Here is a 22,003-nt window from a genome sequence, read left to right as displayed (position 1 = left end):
ATTTCCTGGTCATCCACTATCCTCTACCAGAATGCATCTGCTGTTTGCTGAAACCACACAAGTAAATTAAAAAGGCATTTGCTTGCCTTTCTAAATTAAAAAAAAAATTTTTTTTTTTTTTGAACATTCACCTTTGAGAGAGCGTAAACGGAAGAGGGCAGAGAGGGAGACACAAAATCTGAAGCAGGCACCAGGCTGAGCTGTCAGCACAGAGCCGTATGCGGCGGTCGAACCCACGAACTGTGAGATCATGACCTAAGCCAAAGTCGGACGCTTAACTGAGCCACCCAGATGCCCGTTTGCCTTTCTAAATAGTCTGCAAGCATGGTTCAACCCTCAGATGTTGTGGCATTTCTCCTTATTCACAGTATTGAACGGGGAACACCAAGAGGTTCCCCTTGGCCTTTCCTGCCATTATGGCTCTTAATTCACAAGCCAAGGATCCAGTGCAGGGGGGAGGGCAGCTGTCAACTGCCCAATGTACCCCTTTGTACTAATTCACTCAGGGAGGTACCTGCAGGGGTCTGCAAATTTGTTTGACCTACAGTGAGATGAAATTGGCCTGCAAACTTGGCCTTCTCACATTCCCACTCTAACAAAGAAAATCCTGATTTTCAATTAGCTTTCTGCTCATAGAGTCAAAGAGTAATATCTGGGGGCAGAAGGTTGACAGACCTTATAGCTGTGCCTGTGTGTGGACCCTGTCCATACAGAGGTCCTAGTCTTAACCACAGATCTGGCCAGGTGAAGCCCCTTACTGCCTTTGGGTTCACTGTCCAGTATGGCAATCATGCTTACCTCACATGTGATGGAATCCCTTTAACCCTTTCTTGTATTGCCAACCATGGCTGTGTTTCCATTAAGCTTAAAATGCTTGTGCGCTTCCCTAGCACATTCCTTTATCAACTTAAAAGTGTCCTTGGGCCCTCCCCCAGAACATTTTTAAAAATTTATTTAAGTAATCACTATACCCACATGGGGCTTGAAGTCACAAGCCCAAGATCAAGCGTTGCCATGCTCTTTCAACTGGGCCTGCCAGGTGCCCCTCTACAGCACACTTTTAGCTGGTGTTTTTCCTGCCTTCATATAGTAAATCCTAACATGCCCACCTGAATCTGATGACCCCTTTCTCAACAGCCAGCATCCCTTCCTCCAGTAGGTTGCTGTCTCCAAGCTTCAAGAGTTGACTGCAGCAGATTGTTAGGATGGATTCCAAGCCTTTTATTCAAAATTTAAATCCTTAGTCACAGGAGATGCTGGTTATCATTTACACTCAACCTTCTGGTCCAGCATCCTCCAGACCCCCTCCTGTCCACACATATCAATCAGGCCCTGGCTGTTTGGTAGCATCTGCATTTCCTCCTGCAGTGGGGCCTCTCCCTTCTGTGTCATGCTAAGTCCTGATACTAGTTTTCTGGAACAGAAAAATCAGAATTTCCTTGAAGGTATTAGATAGCAAATTACATTAGGTTTTGCAGGCCAAGGCATATTTAAATTTTTTAGTCTAGTAATAAAAATGGGATTCATTTGGGGAGTTTTTAACTGGGGCTCCGACATTAAATTGATTCATCTGTAAAACCCATTCTCAGGTCATGGACCATGTAAAAACAGGCAGTCTGCCAATCCATTCTAGAAACAATACCGGAAGTGGACTTTGATGAGGAGGACGTCTTATAAATCACCTACCACAGGTGAGGCCTCCAAATAGTTTTACTTCTAGTAGGAGGGAGCCACTACTGCTGGCCCAGCAATTTCAGATAATATAGCACATTCCTCCGGATAACCCATCCCAGGTTCTCGGAGCCCACTCCTTCCTTATCTGGACCCTAAACCTAACAAGGGAGGTTTATACGGGGTGAATATACTCCTTAAAACTTCACTGCCCTATCAAATCTTTGTCATTGCAGGTTTAAGCTCTCAGGTGTTCTACCTGGTTTCTGGGTCTTGACCACCCAGGGCCTTAGCATCCCTATGCACTATTGCTGGAGACTTGGGAGAATGGTAGACCCATGGGATGGGTAGAGACCCTGTGAACATGGCTCACATCAGGTGCATGAGCTCTGCCTCCCCAGAATCTCACGTTACCTACTCATCAGAGCGGACCTTCCTAGTTCAGCCTGCGTCCCGGAACCTCTGGCATTCCTGGGTGTTGCTGCTGCCCTATCTAAAACTATCTGAACCTGCAGAACACCAGTGGGAAGAAAGGCAGGTAAGGTGGGGCTAGGAGGCCATAGGAGGATAAGAGGGGCTGGGGTAAGATTCTAGTTTACATAGATGCTTATTTAGCAAAATCTTCAGGGCTTAATCAGTAAAGTATTTTGTCTATAAATGAAGCTTGTCCCTTTGAAATGATACCAGATGAAGACGCCAGAACTGGTGAAGTTAGGATATCTGGGCTACAAGTAGGGGGACAAAGTTTGCAAAATCATTAAGTGGCCATCAAAAAGTTTTAAATAAACTCCATTCACATCTTAAAGTCTTGATGGTCTTAGTTTATGTCAAATTAAAAGTGATGGCAGGCAGTAAGCTGTGTGCAGAGCTGCCTTGAATTTGGACATGGTTCTCTACTTGCTAGGTGGAAGGCGATTTTCTAATTTGGAAACAGATCTGTCCCAAGCTTATGTGAAGTCTGCAATAACCCGTAACTGCTAACCTGGGAGTGTCTGAGCTAGTATGAAAAAAAAAATAGCACATTTTATATTAAAAAAAAAAAAACTGTGGTTAATAACTGCCAGTGTATGGCACCCAAAATGAAGGGGCGCTATGAGAAATGAACAGGACTCCAGCATAAAACAAGGGAAGAGCAGGACACAACAAATAACTGATCAAGAACAGCACTCTAGTCTCACGGGAGGCTGGGACTGTGTGCTTCTATTTTAAAACTCTGGGATGTGTTTCCAGTCACCATTTCCACCACTCATATTTAACATTTTAAAAACCAAACTTTTAATTTAACCATGGTATAGGAATAGAGGGAAATCTTAGATTTCATGTGCTAAATTATTTTGAAATTCACACTGAAATACAACAGTATTAAAGCAAGTTCTTCTCTTCAACCACCCATTTTGCTACTTTTTGGTGAGTATATAGTCGGTGCCAGTCATTGTGGAAAAATCTTTATTTTAAGAAAAAAATTTAGTTAACAAAAAAATTTAACAAGTTTCACTTAGCAAAATACACCCAAAAGGAAATCACAGTACAAAGAAAGTTTTAAGTCAAGGCCTCACCAATTCCTACAGTATTAGTAATGTGTCTCAATTTTCAAAACTAACTTATTTTTAAAAGCTTAAACTTAACCTAAAAGATTTTAAATGAAAATAAACTAGAATGAACAAACATGAGAAATGTTCCTCTTTGAATTAGGGATCTAGCACCTTGAGTTTTCCAAAAAAGTACGTCTCCCCAATGTGTTCACGGTGATGTGGTGTAAAAGATCCATTTAATGTACTCAAAACTACTTTAACTCAGATAACATCACTCTGAAGTACACTACCAAAATGTTAATTGAGAAAAGCTGAAAATAGTTTTAGTTTACTCAATATCACATGCTAGAAGAAAGTTTGCATGAGAAAACACTGAAGAGGTAATTTTTTAATCCAGATTTCACAAACTCATGGTGCAAAATGGGTCCCACAGCTTCCTCTAGAGTAATAATTGCTTTTCACTGCTTGTTGGCTGCCTGTGAAAATTTGATTGCAATAACTCAAATGCTCCTACAAAACTAGTCATATCCACCCATGCTGTTCTGGCCTCCATAGCCAGCCCCATAACAGCCACTCACAGACTGGCTCTCGAGGCCACTGTAAGTGGACTGGGCCGACACCCCCATGCCTTGCATCATCTGGCTGCTGTACGCCCCATTGCTGGCCCCAGTTGTGGAATTCAGGAAAAGTTCTATGTATCTGTGTTGCATGTTGGCCCGGTCTTTGGACATTGCTGCCACAGCTTCTTCGTGAGTGGCGAACTCAACATCGGCTTCGCCCGTCACTCTTCCATCAGGGCCAATCTCAATATGGACTCTCACAGGGTTGAGTGGAGAGAAGAAGTTGTAAATGTCGTTCTCTGTGGCTTTGTATGGTAGCCCTCTCATGTGGACACAGTGTCCAGTGGTACTCTGGACAGTGAACTCGCCGTCTCCGTATCTGTGGTCATACATGCCTGAGAGACAGTAACTGAGGTCTCTCCCAAACAGATCAGTGGTGAAGCCGTAGCCATCGCTGAGGCCGCTGTACTCCTCATAGCCCCCATAGCCTGCGCTATAAGCACCAGACCTCATCCTCTCCAGGCCCGCTTGCTTGACAATGCCAATATACCTCCTGGCCGTGCCAGGGCGGTCATAGGGCCCTGGCCGCTGTACAGACATGAACTTCAGAGGGGGATCCGAGTATGACCTAACTTCTTCCTGACTGCTCTTGAACACTTCAATATACCTGTGCCCTATTCTCTCCTTGTGCTTCCCTAGGGCCTTCTCAGCTAACTCCTGTGAGGCAAACTGCACAAAGGCTTCCCCTGTAATCTTGCCCTCGGGGTCCACAGGCAATGTGATCCCGTTTGGCACAATTTCCAACCCTGAGAAGAACTGAACAATTTCTTCCTTGGTGCATCCAAATGGGAGTCCTCGAAGCCGCACGAAGCCATCATTGGCGGTGTCGGCACTGTTTGGACCACTGTGCTTCAACACCCAATCCATCTCGGTTCTGTGGGACTTGAACACCTCAATGTACCGGTGTCCCATGCTTTCCCTGTCTTTTTTAAGGGCCATTTTTACATCATCTTCTGATTCAAGTTCAACAAAAGCCTCACCACTCTGCCTGCCTTCTCTAGTGTAGATGAAATGAACGCCTGCAGCCCCATCATGTATTGTGCAGTCAGAAAGGAAATTCTGCACATCCTCAACAGAGCAGGACCAGGGCAGGCCACGGAGCTTGACCACAAAGCCTTCACCTCCCTCGGGGCCCAGCATCATGGACACTTGAGAGGACTGACGTCAAACAAGCTTGGGTGCAGCTTTTTGTGGCTGAAAAGAAAGCAAAAACTACTTTACATAATTTTTCATTTATTATGTACAAGAATATGCAGTAAATGTTGTTTTTCTGATTTTGCAGACGAAAAAAGAGAAGCAAAATTAAATGTTAAGAAAATATACAAAATACATTTGAGCTGAGATTCAATCCAAGGTCTCCCCCCCAAGTGTACATATTATTCAGACAGAAAAAGAATTAGGAGACTTAGAAAAATAAAATAGCAATATGAAAGCTTTGAAGCCAAAACCTATCACTTCTAACGGTCATCAATTATTTTAAGTTCTAGAAGAGAAGACAAAAGAATGAAATAAGCCAATATCTAGAAAAAGAGAACTTTTCAGAACTGGAGGAAAACATGAGATTACATTGCTAAAATAAAAGGCAAGAGGGTAAGTGCCACGACCATAGAGGAATTAGTACCGGTCAGGTTAGAGCAAGGGCATTTTCTGGTTATTAGAGAAAAGGCAGAGCAAATTTGTAACATATGAAAGGTTCAACTGCACTAGTATAAAGGAAAAACAAGTACTGACAAATTACCATTTTGAATCGTTATGATTTATAGTAATTTAAATATCTGACAAAATCACTCTATGCAGCACTTGTTTTTAAAACTGCTAACGTGAGAAAGGATAATTTTGTAATGATTTCAGTCCTTCCCCCTACAACAAATGGAATTCATATGCTCTTTCTCCTTTATCGTTTGTGCCCAGTAAAACAGCCCACGAAGATTAACTATCTGTTTCATGGTTGTACTGAGTGGCTAGTGGCACACATTTTGGACCACACAGTTCCTTGTTGTGGGAAACAGGCCTGTGCACCGTAGGGTGTCAGGCAGCATCCCTGGCCTCTACCCACTAGCTGCCAAAGGCACCCCTCTCCAGTTGTGACAACCCCCAAATGTCTCTAGACATTCCCAGATGTTCCCTGGGGGTAAAACGGCTCCCAGTTGGGAATGACTATCATAGAATCAGGGTCACCAACCTTAAAATGGGCCCTCAATACTGCCTAAGTTCTACCACCAACCCCAATCTCCCAAAGCCCTGAGTAACCTGTGGCAACCTCACCTAATCTTCCCTCATCTTTGGGTGATCATCTAGTTCAAAGAATGGGGACGATGTGAAGAAACTGCCACAAAGTCTAAAAATTTATAAACAAGAAGTTGATTCTCCTATTAGCTGACATCATTAGCAGGATCACAGTCCTACTCTGGTCCCAACTCCATTCACCCCGGAGAAATTCTTGATCTTCACGGTCTCTTCACTGAACACAGCATGCGCATTTATACCAATTATATGCCAATTTATACCAACGCCATAATATACCTTCCCTGACACCAACTTTGCCTCCAGCTACTTGCTGATTTACTGATCCTCTCAGTAAAATCTCAGACGGCAGGCCTCTACTGTCACCTCTACTCCTTACCATTAAAAGGGCAAAACCTCTCACTCCACTGGGAAGAAAAGAGTTTTTTTTGTCTTCATTTTACTTGTTCCCGCAGCAGGATTTAAGCAACTCCCTTGGGAAATCCTTTCTCCCTCTGGCTCTTATGATGTAACCATCTCCTGGTTTTCCTATTAATTCCCTAAATAGGTTCTCCCAGCTTCTTCCAGGGAGTCCTTCCTCAACATTCAACTGCAGGGATATCACTGGACTTGGGTGAGTCCTTTTCCAGGCAGCCTCACAAGATCAAGGTCAACTAGCTCTGGGCCAAAGACACTCAAGTCCCCAGCCTTATGCTTCCTGAGGCCCAGACTGGTATACAAAACTAATCCACAGCCCCTATACACCACAAATGAAAGCAGCCTTTTTCTCTGACACTCTTCTATAGCACTCTGGCTGCAGGTATAAATAGCTTTACCTGCCACCCCGAGGTTCTACAAAGAAAGTGAAATAATCCTTGGACAACTTCACCCAATGAATTCAAATCCAATGAATTAATTCTCTCTGGAATGATCCCATTCACCACCCTAACCCACATTCCCAAATCCTATTCAGGAACTCGAGTTCAACAAATAATAAGTTTCTCACAATTCTATACGCAGTCCCTAGCCATTTCTCGACACAGTAAGGACTCAATAATTCTTTCCTTTGTGATTTCAACTGTCAAACTTTCTTTCTGCATTGCCCTCATATTCATTTCTACTTCCTCATTTCTAAATTCCAGTACCAACAGCCCATGCCAGGATACTCTTACCTGGTTCTTAAACTTCTCCAAGTGTAATGGCTAGCCCTTACTGCAACCCAATCTGCAGCTCAAGTGTTCTCCTAAAACTGGCTTTATGTCATTCTCCTGTTCCAAGTTCTCAGTGGCTTCCCACCGGCAGTGGAACACAAACCACAGTGCTAACGGGTCGCTTAGACCTTGCAACTTTGGCCTGCAACAAACACAATTATCTAGCTTACATCACTCCTATTTACAAAAAAAAACACAAAGAAACAAAAAAACAAAAACCCTCCTTTATCCATTTTCCTATGCCTGGAATGTGCCAGGCTTTCTGCTCCCTTGCATTTGACACACGTGATAATTAATTCTCTCTCCAAATACACTCCACCCAACCTTCTGTCTAGTCAAATCCTACTAATCCTTAAGGTCTCAGCTCAAACATATTACCTTTCCACAAGATCTTCCCCTTTGAATTAAGTCTCATGGTTCTAACACTCCCATAACATTCTTGCTCTGATTTGTTCAAAATGTGTCTTCAAAACTGCTTGGAAAGCCTACGGGGACAGGCTGTGTCGGTTCCATTGGTCACTGTGGCCCCACCCCCAACAGAGCAGGCCCAAGATTAGCAAGAGATTAACTGATGGCCATGTGAGGTCAACACCTCCCTCTACAATATGGCAGTCTAGGCTGAAAGACATGCAGGAAGCATAAGCGAACACAAGCATTTCATAGGAGAATTACTTAAAATACCTAACAATACATTACAGATTAGAAGTGTTTTACTTCAGAAAAGAAAGCTTCAAAAACAAAGTGACTTCTCTGAAGGAAAGGAGAAGAGCATTCTTTTCTCAAACACATATTTACAAAAGTTTATTTATACTCCGGAATTATTTTTCTGTTCCACTTCTTGCAAGAAATCCTATGACACGTAATTCCGTATTCTTTCAATGAAACTCAAACCTAATTTTAGATGCAAACAATTCAATATCCTCACTTTGCCCTCAGAATCTTCTACATTTGGATTCCTTGTAGAGTTTTACAGTGCTCAAGACATTAACTAAAACTCAGTAAAAGAGTGCTATAGATTTCTGCGCTTAGATTTAAAGCTAATGATAAAGCTTTTACTTCATGCTTTAAAAATCTCCTACTTAAATATACCAAACGTAAACCGAAATTACTTTTCTTAAAAGAGCTCACCTTAAAGAACAACCCGGGGGGGAGGGGATGCCCACAGTCGGAGACACTCCTGGTAGGTAACGAATTGTCCTAAAAAAGAGCGATATGGCCGTCTGCCTCAGTGGCCCAGCACTCACCAGAGCAAACAGGGATGGTGGTGCCGGGGCTAGGATGGGCTCCAGCTCCTTTTCTCCAGGGAAGAGCAGGTTGGGGCAGCAATTCTTTTAAAGCCATGAAGCTTCCATAATGAAAGCACACACCCAGGACAGCCCCCATCGCATTTAAAAGATTTACCTTTTCATATGGTAATACAAAGGATAACAGCAAGAAAACACTCACTAGCCTAGATGAGACTTAGAAAACTCTAAGCTCTGTGAGGATATCTAAATACTAAGGGTGGGAGGGGCTTCTTCAGGGAGGGGGTGGAACAAGGCCAGAAAAGTTCGGGTAGGGACCTCAGGGGCAGGAGGTAAGACTCCAGAAGCTGCCAGACCTTTACTGGGAGGAGCGCCACAGTCTGCTTGCCAGAAACTATTCAACAGAATTTATAATTTGTAAGACTCCCTGAGGTTCAGGGTGGAGATACCCAAGACTTTCCTTCCCAGTTTTATTTGATAAACTTCATTTCTTGTGACCTGTATTTGCTCTGATGTTGGTATTTTAATTAACTGAGAAGAATGTAAGTATATGTTAAAATATGCTTTTCAGTAGGAAAAACATTACTACCATCACCCACAGCCAAGTGATGAAGGTGTCCCAAAGAATCAGGATATATGAAGTTCAGGAGTACATTGGAGAACTAAACTACATTCTTAGTTTGGGAAAGGTAAAACCGGGAACATCAAGTTAATTTCACTTAAGTGCCTCATGTTAAAGATAAACTTGTCTTTATAGCCTCCTGTGATTATTACATAAGATACTATCCCGGAAGTGTTGGGGGAACCTGTATAAAAGTAAGGTATTTAATTTCAAATTCTCTGGAAGATGGTTTTCAAAAAGCTTCAACCGTCTCTCCTGCTAGCTCCCAGTGGAATCTGAGAGGTAGGACTCAGGCATCTTAAATGACCTGAATCCCTTCTTTTATATGGTTTACCCCAGCTCCTGGCTCCTTCCAGTGTGGTCTGCAGACCAACATCGTGGGGACCCTCCTGGTACATGCACGCGTAGGAGCGGCCAGACACGCTGAGGCCAATTTTCACAAGACTGAAATGGGGCGCGCATGCCCGCGAACACACACGTTAAAGCACTGATAGAGAGCACGGGTCTCACACGAGCACACGTTATAATCGCTGGAGTGTGAAAATATACTGCGCTTAGGTCCCGCAACTGGAGATTCAAATTATCTGTACTGTACAGGATGTTGTTAAAATGTGAGATTCTGAAACAACGTACTCCAGGGAGGCTCTCCAGAATGTGCTCTCTCCTTCACTGTACTGGTTAGACGGGATTTAGTTCGGATTCAGGTAGATCCAATCAAGATAAACAGGGCGGGCCTCCGAGTGCCCTGACTGATTAGGTTTATCTACGGAGTACACAGCCCGGCTTAAACCCCCGTCCTCTGTTCAGGAAGGGGTGGGTATTCAGAGGGACCGTGGCTTCACCCTTTTATTTACGTCTGTGTTGCAGTAGGACCTAAGGAGCAATTTCACCCTTATTTGTAAATAAATATTAACCTACAGCTGGTGGCACACTAGAGCAAGGTTGTCCTGAGTATCTTAATTACTCAAACAGTTCTACTCTTAAAACCACAGTGAGCAAGAGACGCTGCCTCAGGATTACGCAGTTGACATTTTTGCTCTAAGACTTACCGCTGAGAGGAGCAGGACTGATTTCTATTTTCAAACAAGCGCGGTTTACAGCCAAAGGACCCCTAATTCCACCCGACGCTTAAAAACGCAGAAGGCTCCGGGAAAGTCCAGGTGCGTCTCCTTTTGTTATTAACCTGAAATTGAAACTGCGCTCTTAAGCTTGCAGCCGCGGGCCGCCAGGGGCGCGTCTGAGCGATTTCGGCGGGAAGCACAGCTGCGGTCTCAGGCGCTGAGCTCCTGGGGCGGGGGTACGCAGACGAAGTGCAGAGCTGGGGCTCACTCGTCGTCTACCTGGCGGATCCGACAACCTACGCTCGGCTAAGCCCCACAGGAAGGCGAGACCCCGGAGCGCCCTGTCGCGGGGCCTGGGCGGGACCAGCGGGAGCTTCCGGGGCGGGGGCGGGACGAGCCGAGGGAGGAGGGAAGCGGGGGGGGGGGGGGGGGAGGCTTCACGGGCCGCGCGGGAGGGGGGAGGGGGAAAGAGGTCAAGAGGCGAAGGCTTCCCGGGCCTGGTGGGGGGAGGAGAGAAAGGCGGGGGGGGGGGGCGGGGGAAGCTTACGGAGGCGGGAGTGGGAACTTCTAGGCCGCCGAGGAGGGAATGAGGTGGGGCCAGCGTTCTCCGTCCCAGCTTCCCGGAGCCGCGGGGGAGGGGGCGGAGCTCCCGAGTCGGGGCCTCGGAGGGGGGCGCTTTCTGGGGCGGCCAGGAAAGAGTTTCCCTGGACCCGTGGGGGGCGGAGCTCCTGAGTCGAGTCGGGGGGACTTCCTGGGGCAGAAGGGACGCGGAGGGAGAAGAGTTCCTGGGGCAACGAGGGGGAAGAAAGAGTTCCTGGAGCAGGCAGGGTGGGGGTGGGGAGTTGCGGAGGAGGGGAAAATGAGTTCCCGGGACTCGCGGGGGGCGGTGGGGGTGTACTGGGGGCTGGGTGAGGGTGGATGAGCGGGTGGGTGGGGGTCGTCCGCTCGCGGCGGCTCACCACGACGGGTCCGGAGTCCGGAAGGCCGGCGCGCGGGGCTGCGTCCCAGAGGCAGAGGCCGCGTGACTGAGGGCGGCGGGCCGGACGTGGGTCACGGGGTGTAAAGGAGGAAGTGCCACCGATGGGCCCGCCAAGATGTCACCAATGGAAACGCGTCCTGCAGGTGCGGCCCGCGGCCCGCGCGGTCGGCCCAGGCAGGAAGTGGGAGGAAGGAGGGAAGAAAAGCAACGAGGAAGACTGTTCTGAGTGAGTTCTCAGGAAAGATGCCAAGATGGGGAAAAGTCCAGAGTTTAACAGCGCAGGAGAGGAGTAGATCGGCACGGTTTAGGTGGAAGGAGAAACCGTAAACTCAAAGAGAAAAAAAAAAAAAAAAAAAGGAAAAAAAAATTGAGGGAAAATACACCAAACCTCTTTGAAAGAAATTAGAATGGAAACTAATGGACAAAAGGTAGAACTTCTTTACCTCTTTATATATAGTCTTGTTTTATATATTTGGCCATGAACGCCTATAAATATTTTGCATCAATTTAAAAGATTAATTTTAAGACTCGCAATTCTTAATACACCAAAAAGAACTACATTTCATGAAGCCCTGAATCCGAATTCATACGATCTTGAAAATAATTACTAAAGCAACTGCAGTGTGAACAGTGACTGAATTATTTCAAAGAATTTAAAAATTTTAGTTGTGGGGCGCCTGGGTGGCGCAGTCGGTTAAGCGTCCGACTTCAGCCAGGTCACGATCTCGCGGTCTGGGAGTTCGAGCCCCGCGTCGGGCTCTGGGCTGATGGCTCAGAGCCTGGAGCCTGCTTCCGATTCTGTGTCTCCCTCTCTCTCTGCCCCTCCCCCGTTCATGCTGTGTCTCTCTCTGTCTCAAAAATAAATAAACGTTAAAAAAAATTTTAAATAAAGTACGTATAAAAAAAATAAAAATTTTAGTTGTTAATTATGGTGCTGCAATTTTATTTCTGGAGTCATTACTTAAGAGATATATTTGATACCTAGAATGTTTCTAAATCTGAGTGGGATTACAGATGAAACCAACAGGGGCCATGATTTAATTATTGAAACTGGGTGATGGGTACATGGAGTTTCATTATATTTTTGTCTCTACTTTCTTATGTTAAACACCTTCAGTAATGAAATTTAAGAAAAGAAAAAACTATGAATCTACTTACTAGAAATAACTGTGAAATAAATAGGATTTATAGGTAAGAGGAACCTACTAGGTGAAAGTATGCAAAGCCAGACTGGGGGAAATTCTACAAGGACAGATGAGTTCAGTCCATTAGAAAACAGCTCCAAAGGAAAAGACCAAGTACACGGGGGAAAGACCAAGTACCAAATGCACAGTACACGGGGGCATATTTGGATTTTGAGTCAAACAAATTGATAAACATTTAAGACATTTCTGGACACTGACTAAAAACTTTAAGGTATTAAAGTATTACATTTACTTCTTTTAGATACAGAATTATAGTTATGTTTAAAAAATACATTTCTAGAGATTCACTTGGAACTATTGGAAGATGAAATAGTATGTTTGCTGGAATTTGCTTAAAAATTATTAGGTGGGGGATGTAAAGAAAAACTGTCCTTGACTGGTAATTGTTGAAGCTGGGTGGATGATATGATTAAAAATCCAGCCTCCCATGGAAAGACACAGGCACTAAAAACTGAACTCAAGAGAAGCAAAACAGTATTTTGAAGAATGAACCACAAAATTGGCTTGTTTTTGGAAAAGTATCTCTACAGAACTGAGGTACCCTGACTGCTTTGTAAGCATTTATTTCACTTTTTTAAGTTTATTTTGAGAGAAAGAGTATGAGCAAAGAAGGGGCAGAGAAAGGGAGCCAGAGAGAGAATCCCAAGCAGTCTCTTTATTGTCAGTGCTGAGCCTCAGAGCCTGACACTGGCTTGAACTCCCAAACCGTGAGATCATGACCCGAGTCAAGAGTTGGATGCTTAACCCAGGCACCCCTTAATTTTACATCTTAAAAACCTCCTCAAAATATATTCTTGGTAATCTATATGACTGGTGTACATTTTCTCACTTATTTGAATATATTTCTTGCCGTTAAGTAGTTTTACATATGCCTTCTTGGCTTAACTGGTTGGTGATATGGGGGAGGTGGCTGTTAATAATTTATGAGCCATGATATGGTTCCTGCCTGGTGAAGGAACAACAAGTACCGAAGACACGGGAGCATGTTGTGCTGAGACCAATGAAAGAGGAAAGCAGAGAAGATCTGAGACCAATGAAAAGAGGAAGATCCTCCACACAGCTTTGAAAGCCTGGTTTGGTATTTTGTACTTTAGTCTAAGGCCAATGAGAAGTCACTTAATAGTTTCAAAATGGAATGTGTTGTAAATTTGAGTTTTTGCTTTTCAACAGAACAGTCTAGCTGTTATCTGGAAAACTAATGGTGGGAGCAGATGCATAGAGATGGGAAGCAATGACACAAGTTTAGGAAAAACTAATGGTACCCTGCAATAAAAACACTGTGATAGAAATGAAGCAATTGTGAAAGGATTTGAGTGATGCGCAGTAGATACAATTCACCAAATTGGGAGTCATTAACCCAGAAATATTGTGCACTTACAAAATGCAGGCGCTGTGCTAGGTCCACAGAACAGTGGACTAGAAAATCAATAAAGAAATAAATGTATGATGACAAAATCTGAATGGCCCAAAACTAGAAAATGGGGATTAATTTACACTGGGGATCTGAGGAAGTGACACTTAAAGAAACCAGAAGCTTGGGGGGGGGGGGGATGTGAAACTTTTTCCCCCTGGTAAATATGTAGGGTTCAAAAGCAGAATTTAGAAAATCGTATTTTTTGCTCCTTTGAACATTACCCTGCTTATTCCCCCCTGAATGCTTGTTCAAATCTTTATATGGATAGTATTCCTGTTCCACTGGAAATTACATTACAAACCAAATTTCTTCTAACCTAGCAATTTTATAAAGTCAGTGGCTCTTAAACACTTCCTACTGTCACTCTCTTGAGAATATGACCTAGGTCTGAACGAGCTGCTTCAAGAAAGCACACCCCCACACAGTTGTACCAAAATTTTCAAGAGGCTCATGCTTCTGAAGTGTGAGAATTCTGACCCTAATTTGTACAACAAGCCAAGTTCAATACACAAAGCTATCTCAGAGCTATTAAAGAGAAGCTGTAGATGGATCACTAAATAATTTAACGTTCTAAGTGTTTATTGCAATTACTATATTTTTATCCACAAAAAGGGGATATAGATGAGCCGTAAGAAACAGGAAAGCTGCTTTCCATTATCTTTTAACTATTAAGCCCTTTAGTTTATGTACTGTAGCTAAGTCTGGGGTGATAATTCACTGTTTCTCTCAGTGTTCATTTTGCAAAATCTGTGTTAGGTAAAAAGCAAAAACAGTATAATACAATGTTAGGTAAATTCTATTACTTGTATTAAAATTAACATAAGAGACAAATTTTTATCCAACATAGAACTAGCAACTCTTGCTCTAGGATATTATTGACTGCATCCCACAGATGGAATCCAAAGATGAAATCCAAATTATGAGAGGAAAAAAATATATCAGGTGAAGTTTTCCTAAAAAAAAACAAAAAAAACCACTGCTATTTGACTTCCACTGCTAAAGGTAAAATCTGTTCTCAAGTGAGGCATTCATCATCTCTATTAATTGGTAGTGCTCCCCCCATCCACATTAGGAAATATGATTCTAGCCTAGCTAACAAATATAAAGGGGGGGGGAGGGGGACCTGTTAAAATACAACTGCTAAGACCATCTCCGAACCACCTCCCCTACCAACCCGCCTGTAGCTCTCTCCCCCGGAGTAAGCAGCCCCTCCCTGAGTGGGTGACCATTTAGATCCCACATTCAGGAAGGCTTGTGGGGGTTACACTCATGGTCTCCCGGAGCCATGGCTGCAGTACATGCCAACTGTCCCTTAAGGGGCCTAGAGCTTCCTCCTGGGGCTCTGTGGAGAGCTGACACCTTGTCAGGTCCCAGGCAGCTGCCAGAGGAGCGGAGACTGCTGTAGCAGCTCCTGCTCAATGTTTGCTGCTCAGGGGACCAGAGCACACTGCCCTGGGAGAGTGGAGAACAGAACCAAGAGGAAAGGAATGGACAATGCACATGAGAGTGACTCAAGCACCCGGAGAGGATACCATGCATTTAGACAGCAGCTTAAAACAGTTATCAGGGAATGAGAAGTGCTGAACAAAACCATACATTTTTTAACAGAAAAAAAAGAGCACTTTCAGATACTCAGTTACAGAATACAACACTTTTCAGTACTAACAATCAAATTTTGAGTTTATAAAGTTAGTAATAAACTGAAAGCATGGATAGTGGCCTGAAAAATAAGTGCAAGAAATAGCTCAAAGAGAAAAAAACAGAAACAAAGGGAAACAGATATGAAATTTGGAGGACACAAGATGTAACACGAGACAAAAGAAATAACATGTCAACAATAGGGATTCCAGAAGGAGAAAGACACAAATAGAACAGATAAATAATGGAAGGAGATTTTCCTGGCTTAAGATAAACATGGTTGTGTGGTTCCCAACAGATATTTTTAAAAGACATAACCTAGGCATATGTTGCTAGAACTTCTAAATTTAAGTTTCAAGTATAGAAAAAACTGCTTGGAAAAAGAACAAATTGGGTACAAAGGATAAAAATATGATAGCCGTTAACCACATGTGCCTACTGAACACTTGAAATGTGACAAGTACAAATTGAGATGTGCTGTTAAGTATAAAACGCACACCGAATTGCAAAGATTAAAACAAGAATGTAACATAGCTCAATGTTAAAACATTGACTACATGTTGGAATATTTTAGATAACAGTTGATCAAAATACATATACTAAATTAAAATATTAAAACACATCCCAACTCATTCTACAAGGCCAATATTACCCTGCTTTATGGGTTGAAAATTTCATCATTAGAGTGGGCCATAATCCATTATGGCTGGTGTCCTTCCAATGGGAAATTTGGACACAGGCAAGCTGACACAAGAAAGAGAAGACAGCTATCTAACAAAGCAAGGAGAGAGGTCCGGAATGTATCATTTCCTCATGGCCCTCAGAGGGAGCCAACCCTGCTGATGCCTTCATCTAGGACTTCTGGACTCTGTAACTGCAAGACTACAAATTTCTGTTAAGACACCCAGTCTAGAGTACTTTGTTATGGCACCCCTTTAACAAACTGAACACTCTGATACCAAAACCAAACAGAACAGATTTCACAGGAAGAGGTAACTACATACTAATATCTGTTATGAATAAAGGTGCAAAATTCCTCAACAAAATACTACCAACTGAATCCAGCAACATGTAAGAAAGGTTATACACCATGCCCAAGCAGGATGTACCCCAAGAATGCTTAAGGGTGTTTCAATGTAAAATATTCTTGAATTAGGTAATGGTGGTTTTTACAATGCTGTGAATTTACTAAAAACCTCTCATTTGTACTAGGTGAACTGTATGGTATGTGAATTATATCTCAAAAATGAAATTACATTTGTCATTCATATTCTATTGGACAGCGTTAATTCTAACTAAATATTGTGTAAAGCAGAACAAAGACCTGTGGAGACGTCAATAATGGAACATCTTTGCAATGCAGATGGACTTAGCAGGAGAGAGTGCAACAGAAATTTTTAATATTCACACTAGGTGAGGATTGCTGTAAAAGAGGCATAACTGTCTGAGAAACTTAATGGGAAGTCAGAACTTTCCATTCTAGTCTTCTTTTTTAACCCATTCATCATTATCACTTTTTGTACCGTTTTAAGAGATCTTTTTCTTAGCCCAAGTCCATATGGATGTTTTTTTTAAACTTATAAAGCTTTGTTTCCATCTGCATTTTTGTTTTGATCAACAATCAACCTGATTTGATTTTCCATTCCCAAGAGTGTTAGAATTAGTTTACCAAGATTCACAGGCTAATTTTCCTCATGAACTCAGATAAAAATAAAAAGCTCCTGAAGAAATTATCAGCAACCAAATCCAGCAATACACAAAGAAATAATCATGACCAAGTTGGGTTTATTCTTGGAATCCAATTGTAGCTCATCATTTCAAAGTCAATCCCTACAGTCTGTCACACTGACATATTAATGAAGGGGAATGAGTTAACTAAGAATTTTTCACGTTTTATGAGAAATGCTAAGCAATATCCTACACACGGAAAAAAGAAAGAAAATAGATGAATTCCATAAACTGGAAGTAGGGAAAACTTTCCTAACCATGACCCCAAACCCAGAATATGGGAAAACACTGAAAAATTTAATTACATAAATACAAACAAAACCCAAAACAAAAACCTCCAAACCTCTTATGAATAGCTAAAAAATACTAAGCTAAACAAAAATACCAATGCTAAAGTGGGAACGATATTTGCAATTTTTTCCCAAAGCATTAATATCCCTAACATATAAAGAGCATCTAAAAAGAGACAATCCAACTACCCAAAAAGGAAAATGGACTAGAGGTATAGTAGACAGAAAAAGAAATTACCTTAAACATGAAAAGATGCTCAACTTTACCCATTTAAGATAAAATGTGATATGAAATAACATTTAAAATACCTACCATATTGGCAAAAAAATACAGAATTTTGAAAACGCATTACCTTGGCAAGGCTACAGATAAGCAGGCACTTTTAAATACCGTTTGTGGAAATATTAAATGGCCAAAAAAAGCAAAGACACCTGCAACGCCTATTCATCTCGGTTCTACTTCTAATAGGAAAAGGCTAGAAACAACCCAACTGCCTATCACTGTAAGTCCAGTTGAATAAATGGACCTACTTAATAAGGAAGTGGACCCATTTAATAAGGAAGGTATCAAAGACCACTGACGTATTTCCTGTCAAAGTCAGGAACCAATTTGAAAGGCTCCCACTGGCCAGAGATTGGATAATTTGTGCACCAAAGAGACTAAAAGCCACAGTGGATTAAAGCACATCATAAAGACACCAGAAAAAGGGTCTTTGGCACCTGCTAGAGATTCAATAAATTGTTAGATATTGATAAACATAAGGAATGAATCAAAAACTTAACCTGCCATTAATAACATACAACTTAGAGTAATCAAATGATTAACAAAGAAAATTACCTCCCTATAGAAGTATTCCTGCAAATAAATGAGAAGCAATATTTAAAGTTATCACTATTTTGGAAACATCAACAAAACAAAAGATCTAGGGAAAAGACCATCAATGGCTGCTAACCTCACAAAGGGGGAGTGCCAAGAAGTGCCTCAGGCAGGAGTACACAGCACCTCCAGTGAAGTCTTCTTTCCAAAAAGAAAATCTCAACAGAACCCTAACTACCACTTCACAGGAAATGCAGAGGTCAGAGATTCAGACGCCATTGAATGTAATCAGAAAAAGCCAAAGCCTGAGGAAGGAACTCTGACACCGTACCCAATTCGTTTAACAAAGAAGAAAAACATACCTCTAGATTGCACTAATAAGAAAGCTACTTGCCACACTTAAAATGTGGCTGGTACAAACTGAGAGGTGCCGTATGCACTGGATTTTGAAAAAAGTGAAAATGTAATTTAAAATTACATGAGCAAATATTTTGTATATATATTACATTAAATTATTACAATGAACTACACCAGTTTGTTTTTACTATTAAAAAATGTGAAATTACATGTGGCTCGCATTGTATTTCCGTTGGACAGCACTGCTCTGAATTAAAAGAGTGAGATAGATCTCCCAGATACAAGGTGTGACTTTGTCTAGATTCCAATTCAAGCCAGCTGTAAAAAAATATTTATTGTACAGTCAGGTACACTTGAACACGGGGTACTTAATGATCTCAAAGAATTAGCATTTCTTCAGGTGTGATAATAGTATTGCAGTTATATTTTTTAAAGATCCGTAGAAATGTAAGCTGAAATATTTATGAGTAAGACCCTTATCATGTCTGGAATTAGTTGTAAAATAAGCCAGACTGGTCTCAGGTGAGGCCTGATTCTCCCTCTGACCAGCCTCTTGTTTTCCCCAAGAACGGCAATTCAGGGCAATAAACTGGGGGGGCAGGGTCCTTGACCGAGTAGGGCTGTTCCCGTCTGACAGACGGGAGTCGTAATTCCCAGCTGTATCCCTCCCCCGGGGAAGTGACTTCATTTTCCCCTTGGCCTCCATTTTCTCATCTGTAACAGGGAGAACAGCAATACGCCCCCCTTACGAGACTACTCACGAGCATGTGACTTAAAAACATGGTGAAACTCCTAGCTCTGTGCCTAGACCTAGTAAGGGCCAATTAATGTGCTCCGACAAGAGTCTGAAAACCAGAGCTCAGACTGAGGAGCCCTCCTCCCGTTTTTGTAACCCCTCCATGAACTTACTACCCTCGATGGGCACCATAGGTCTCCACAATCTCCTTCACAATTTTGGCCACATCTGAGGACTAACCTATTTATTTAATTAATCTTTTCACTCAAATCAATTCACATTTTTACTTCAATATTTTATGTTTAAAGGGAGCTTTGTAACAATACTCAAGTGAATGCCAGTCACTTGTCAATTTAAAAAAAGCAATACCACAAAAAGAATGTTAAAAGAGAAAAAATAAAGACACCATAATACACAGTGAGCCGAATCAATTTACAGAAATGCATACGGGCACCAGAGATAACTAAAGATGGACTCGCTGAAATATTAATTAGTAACATCAGCACTCTCCCAATATTTATTAAAAGTAGAAAATTACTCACATATTTTAAAATGACGAATCTTCTCTAGCCATTAACACAGAAAACATCACATCACTTTTCACTGACATATCCTAATACATTTTTACCTAACCGGAAAACCCGAGGTATTTTCATTCTCACTAGAAATTCAGAAATAAAGTTAGCCTTTAAAAACGTGTAATAGTGAGAATTACATTAAGATAGGTGATTTCGACGTTGTTTTGAATTGAAAGGAGTATTATTTGCAGTCAAACCTCTCCCAGCTCCACTAGGCTCCGGACCCCTCGGCGCTCCCCACCCCCCACCCCCATCCGGCGGTTCCCCCCTTAGCGCGCTGCCGCTCGCGGGCTCCTCTCCCGCCACGCACGCGGCCCGCAGTGGCAGGCAAGAGCCCGGACGCCCCACAAATAGTTGCGAAAACTAGAGAAGGAAGCACGTTCTTTCGTCCTAGGGCCTCCGGGGAAGGAAGCTACTGAGAAAGGAGTCCCGCGGGCAGGCGGGCCGGGACCGAAGACACGCCGGGCGGGGGTCCTGCAGGAGCTGGAGGGCGGCGTGGGGCGCTGGGGGGGGGGGGGGGGGGAAGGGGGCCTCCCAGGCCTGGGGATTTGTCTGGCAGGCAGCTGGGGGGGGGGGGGTCCTGAGAGGCCCTTAAAGGTACAGATCAACGGGGAGGGGCCCGTGGCCTCCCAACCGTTTCTATGAAAGACCAGGGTCCGTCGAGTCCCCGCGCGACTCGCTCGGCGTCACCAGGCCGCCCAGAGCCACTTTCAGTAAACCACGCGGGTACACTGAAGGTAGAGGGCGCAGCGCGGGCGCCGGGAGAGTCCAGAAGTTTCTCAGGCGCAGTCAAGAATCAGCAAAAAATATATTCAAGGATACAAAGAAATAAAGCACAAGGAGAAAGAAATGGCCGATTAATCTCGCTCGGCTGAAATGTGGCCACCAGGCAAAGATAACGAGAACCAAAGAGTTTCACCCAAAATGCAAACACTATACCTCCAAGGACAGGAGACAAACGCACACCAGCGATCAGGGCACACACGCCGCCCGGAGAGGAAGAAAAGGCCGCAAAGATCGAAAGTGGAGGCTCAGCGAGCGGGAACGTGGGAGGGGGGAGGAGTCAACTCCCAACCAGTCCGGTGCAACTCAACCACGTGAAAGTACTGCTTTCATTTTTAAATGAAGCCCCTCTCCCACGGTCGCCGGATGCCCTCACGGTATTCCTGGCAGGGGCGCTCAAGCTCTGCTTCCCCTGCAGTCCTCCGTACAAGGCCTTTTCTCCCTTCTTCACCGCGGGCCCTGCCTCCCCTGGTCCTAAATCTCAGTCCACCGGTCCAGTCTTCGAGTGTAAAGTCCTTGATCTCAGCCCCGTGGTCCACTCCCCCAGTGTAAAGCCCTTGACCTCTGACCCCACTCCCCCCGACCCCAATTCTCAGCTCCGCCGTTCCCAGCCCGTGTGTCCAGTCTCCATTCGGTCCCTGCATGTGAGCCCTTGACTTCAGACCTAACCTCCCCCAACCCCAAATCTCAGCCCCACTGTCCCCACCCCCAGAGGGCCCAGTTCCCTGTTGGTCCCAGCTGTGAGGCCCTTCAGCCTCGGACCCACCGGCCGTCCCGCCCCTCACCTCGGGCTCCGAGTCTCCACGCTCCCGCTCTTCTTCACATCCGGCACCACGGTCGTCCCTCCGAGCACCTAGAGGGTGGAACGCGGGTAACTTGGCAGTTGTAGCGGAGGCAGTTGAGGCTTGTTTACCATCACCATGGAAACCCCTGGCAGCGCGCCCTGGGCGGGGCCTCCGAGAGGCGGGGTCTGGCGCGCGGTAGGCCCGAGTGCACAACTCCCGCCCGTGGGCGCACGCGGCGCTTCCAGCAGCCCCGCCGTTCTGGGCTTGCCCGGTCCCCGCTCGACCCTGTACCCCAGCACCCGGGAGCAGCAGCCCCGGGAGCCCGCGCCCCCGCCCCACTTCCGGCTGCCGGCGTGACCGCCAGTCGGTTTCCCCACGGAACCCCACCTTCTTCTCCAGGAAGACACGGCGCAGTGCTACTTCCAACAAGGAGCCGGAAAGACGCAATGAGCGTTGCGGGGCGGGGCCTCCGCGGCTGGCGTCCGGGGGCGGGGCCACGAGGGCGCCAT

The 22,003-nt window shown here is 44.2% G+C and overlaps 1 protein-coding gene across 11 annotated transcripts; it reads right to left on the bottom strand.

The window, feature by feature from the left end:
- Positions 1–3,100: 3,100 nt before the first annotated feature.
- On the bottom strand, positions 3,101–21,958 carry HNRNPF (heterogeneous nuclear ribonucleoprotein F). Of its 11 annotated transcripts, XM_023240688.2 has the most exons (6): positions 21,495–21,754; positions 11,144–11,300; positions 10,732–10,969; positions 10,173–10,306; positions 8,386–8,454; positions 3,101–5,017 (listed from the first exon to the last, which is right to left on the bottom strand). In XM_023240688.2, the coding sequence occupies exon 6, from the start codon at positions 4,964–4,966 to the stop codon at positions 3,722–3,724; it is 1,245 nt and encodes a 414-aa protein (XP_023096456.1). In that variant the 5' UTR covers positions 4,967–5,017; positions 8,386–8,454; positions 10,173–10,306; positions 10,732–10,969; positions 11,144–11,300; positions 21,495–21,754; the 3' UTR covers positions 3,101–3,721. The 11 variants fall into 11 exon arrangements, with proteins under 11 accessions (XP_023096456.1, XP_006938051.1, XP_006938053.1 ...); XM_006937989.5 differs by lacking the exons at positions 10,732–10,969; positions 11,144–11,300 and adding an exon at positions 21,882–21,924 and having other exon boundaries at positions 21,495–21,562; XM_006937991.5 differs by lacking the exons at positions 10,173–10,306; positions 10,732–10,969; positions 11,144–11,300 and adding an exon at positions 21,882–21,947 and having other exon boundaries at positions 21,495–21,562.
- Positions 21,959–22,003: the final 45 nt, after the last annotated feature.

This window comes from Felis catus, chromosome D2 (genome assembly GCF_018350175.1).
Source record: "Felis catus isolate Fca126 chromosome D2, F.catus_Fca126_mat1.0, whole genome shotgun sequence".
NCBI lineage: Eukaryota > Metazoa > Chordata > Mammalia > Carnivora > Felidae > Felis > Felis catus.
This window is presented reverse-complemented; position numbering and strand designations above follow the sequence as displayed.

What these genes read in the sequence shown, in the direction of transcription:
- HNRNPF (XM_003994192.6), bottom strand. Translation starts at nt 4,966, where the DNA reads ATGATGCTGGGCCCCGAGGGAGGTGAAGGCTTTGTGGTCAAGCTCCGT.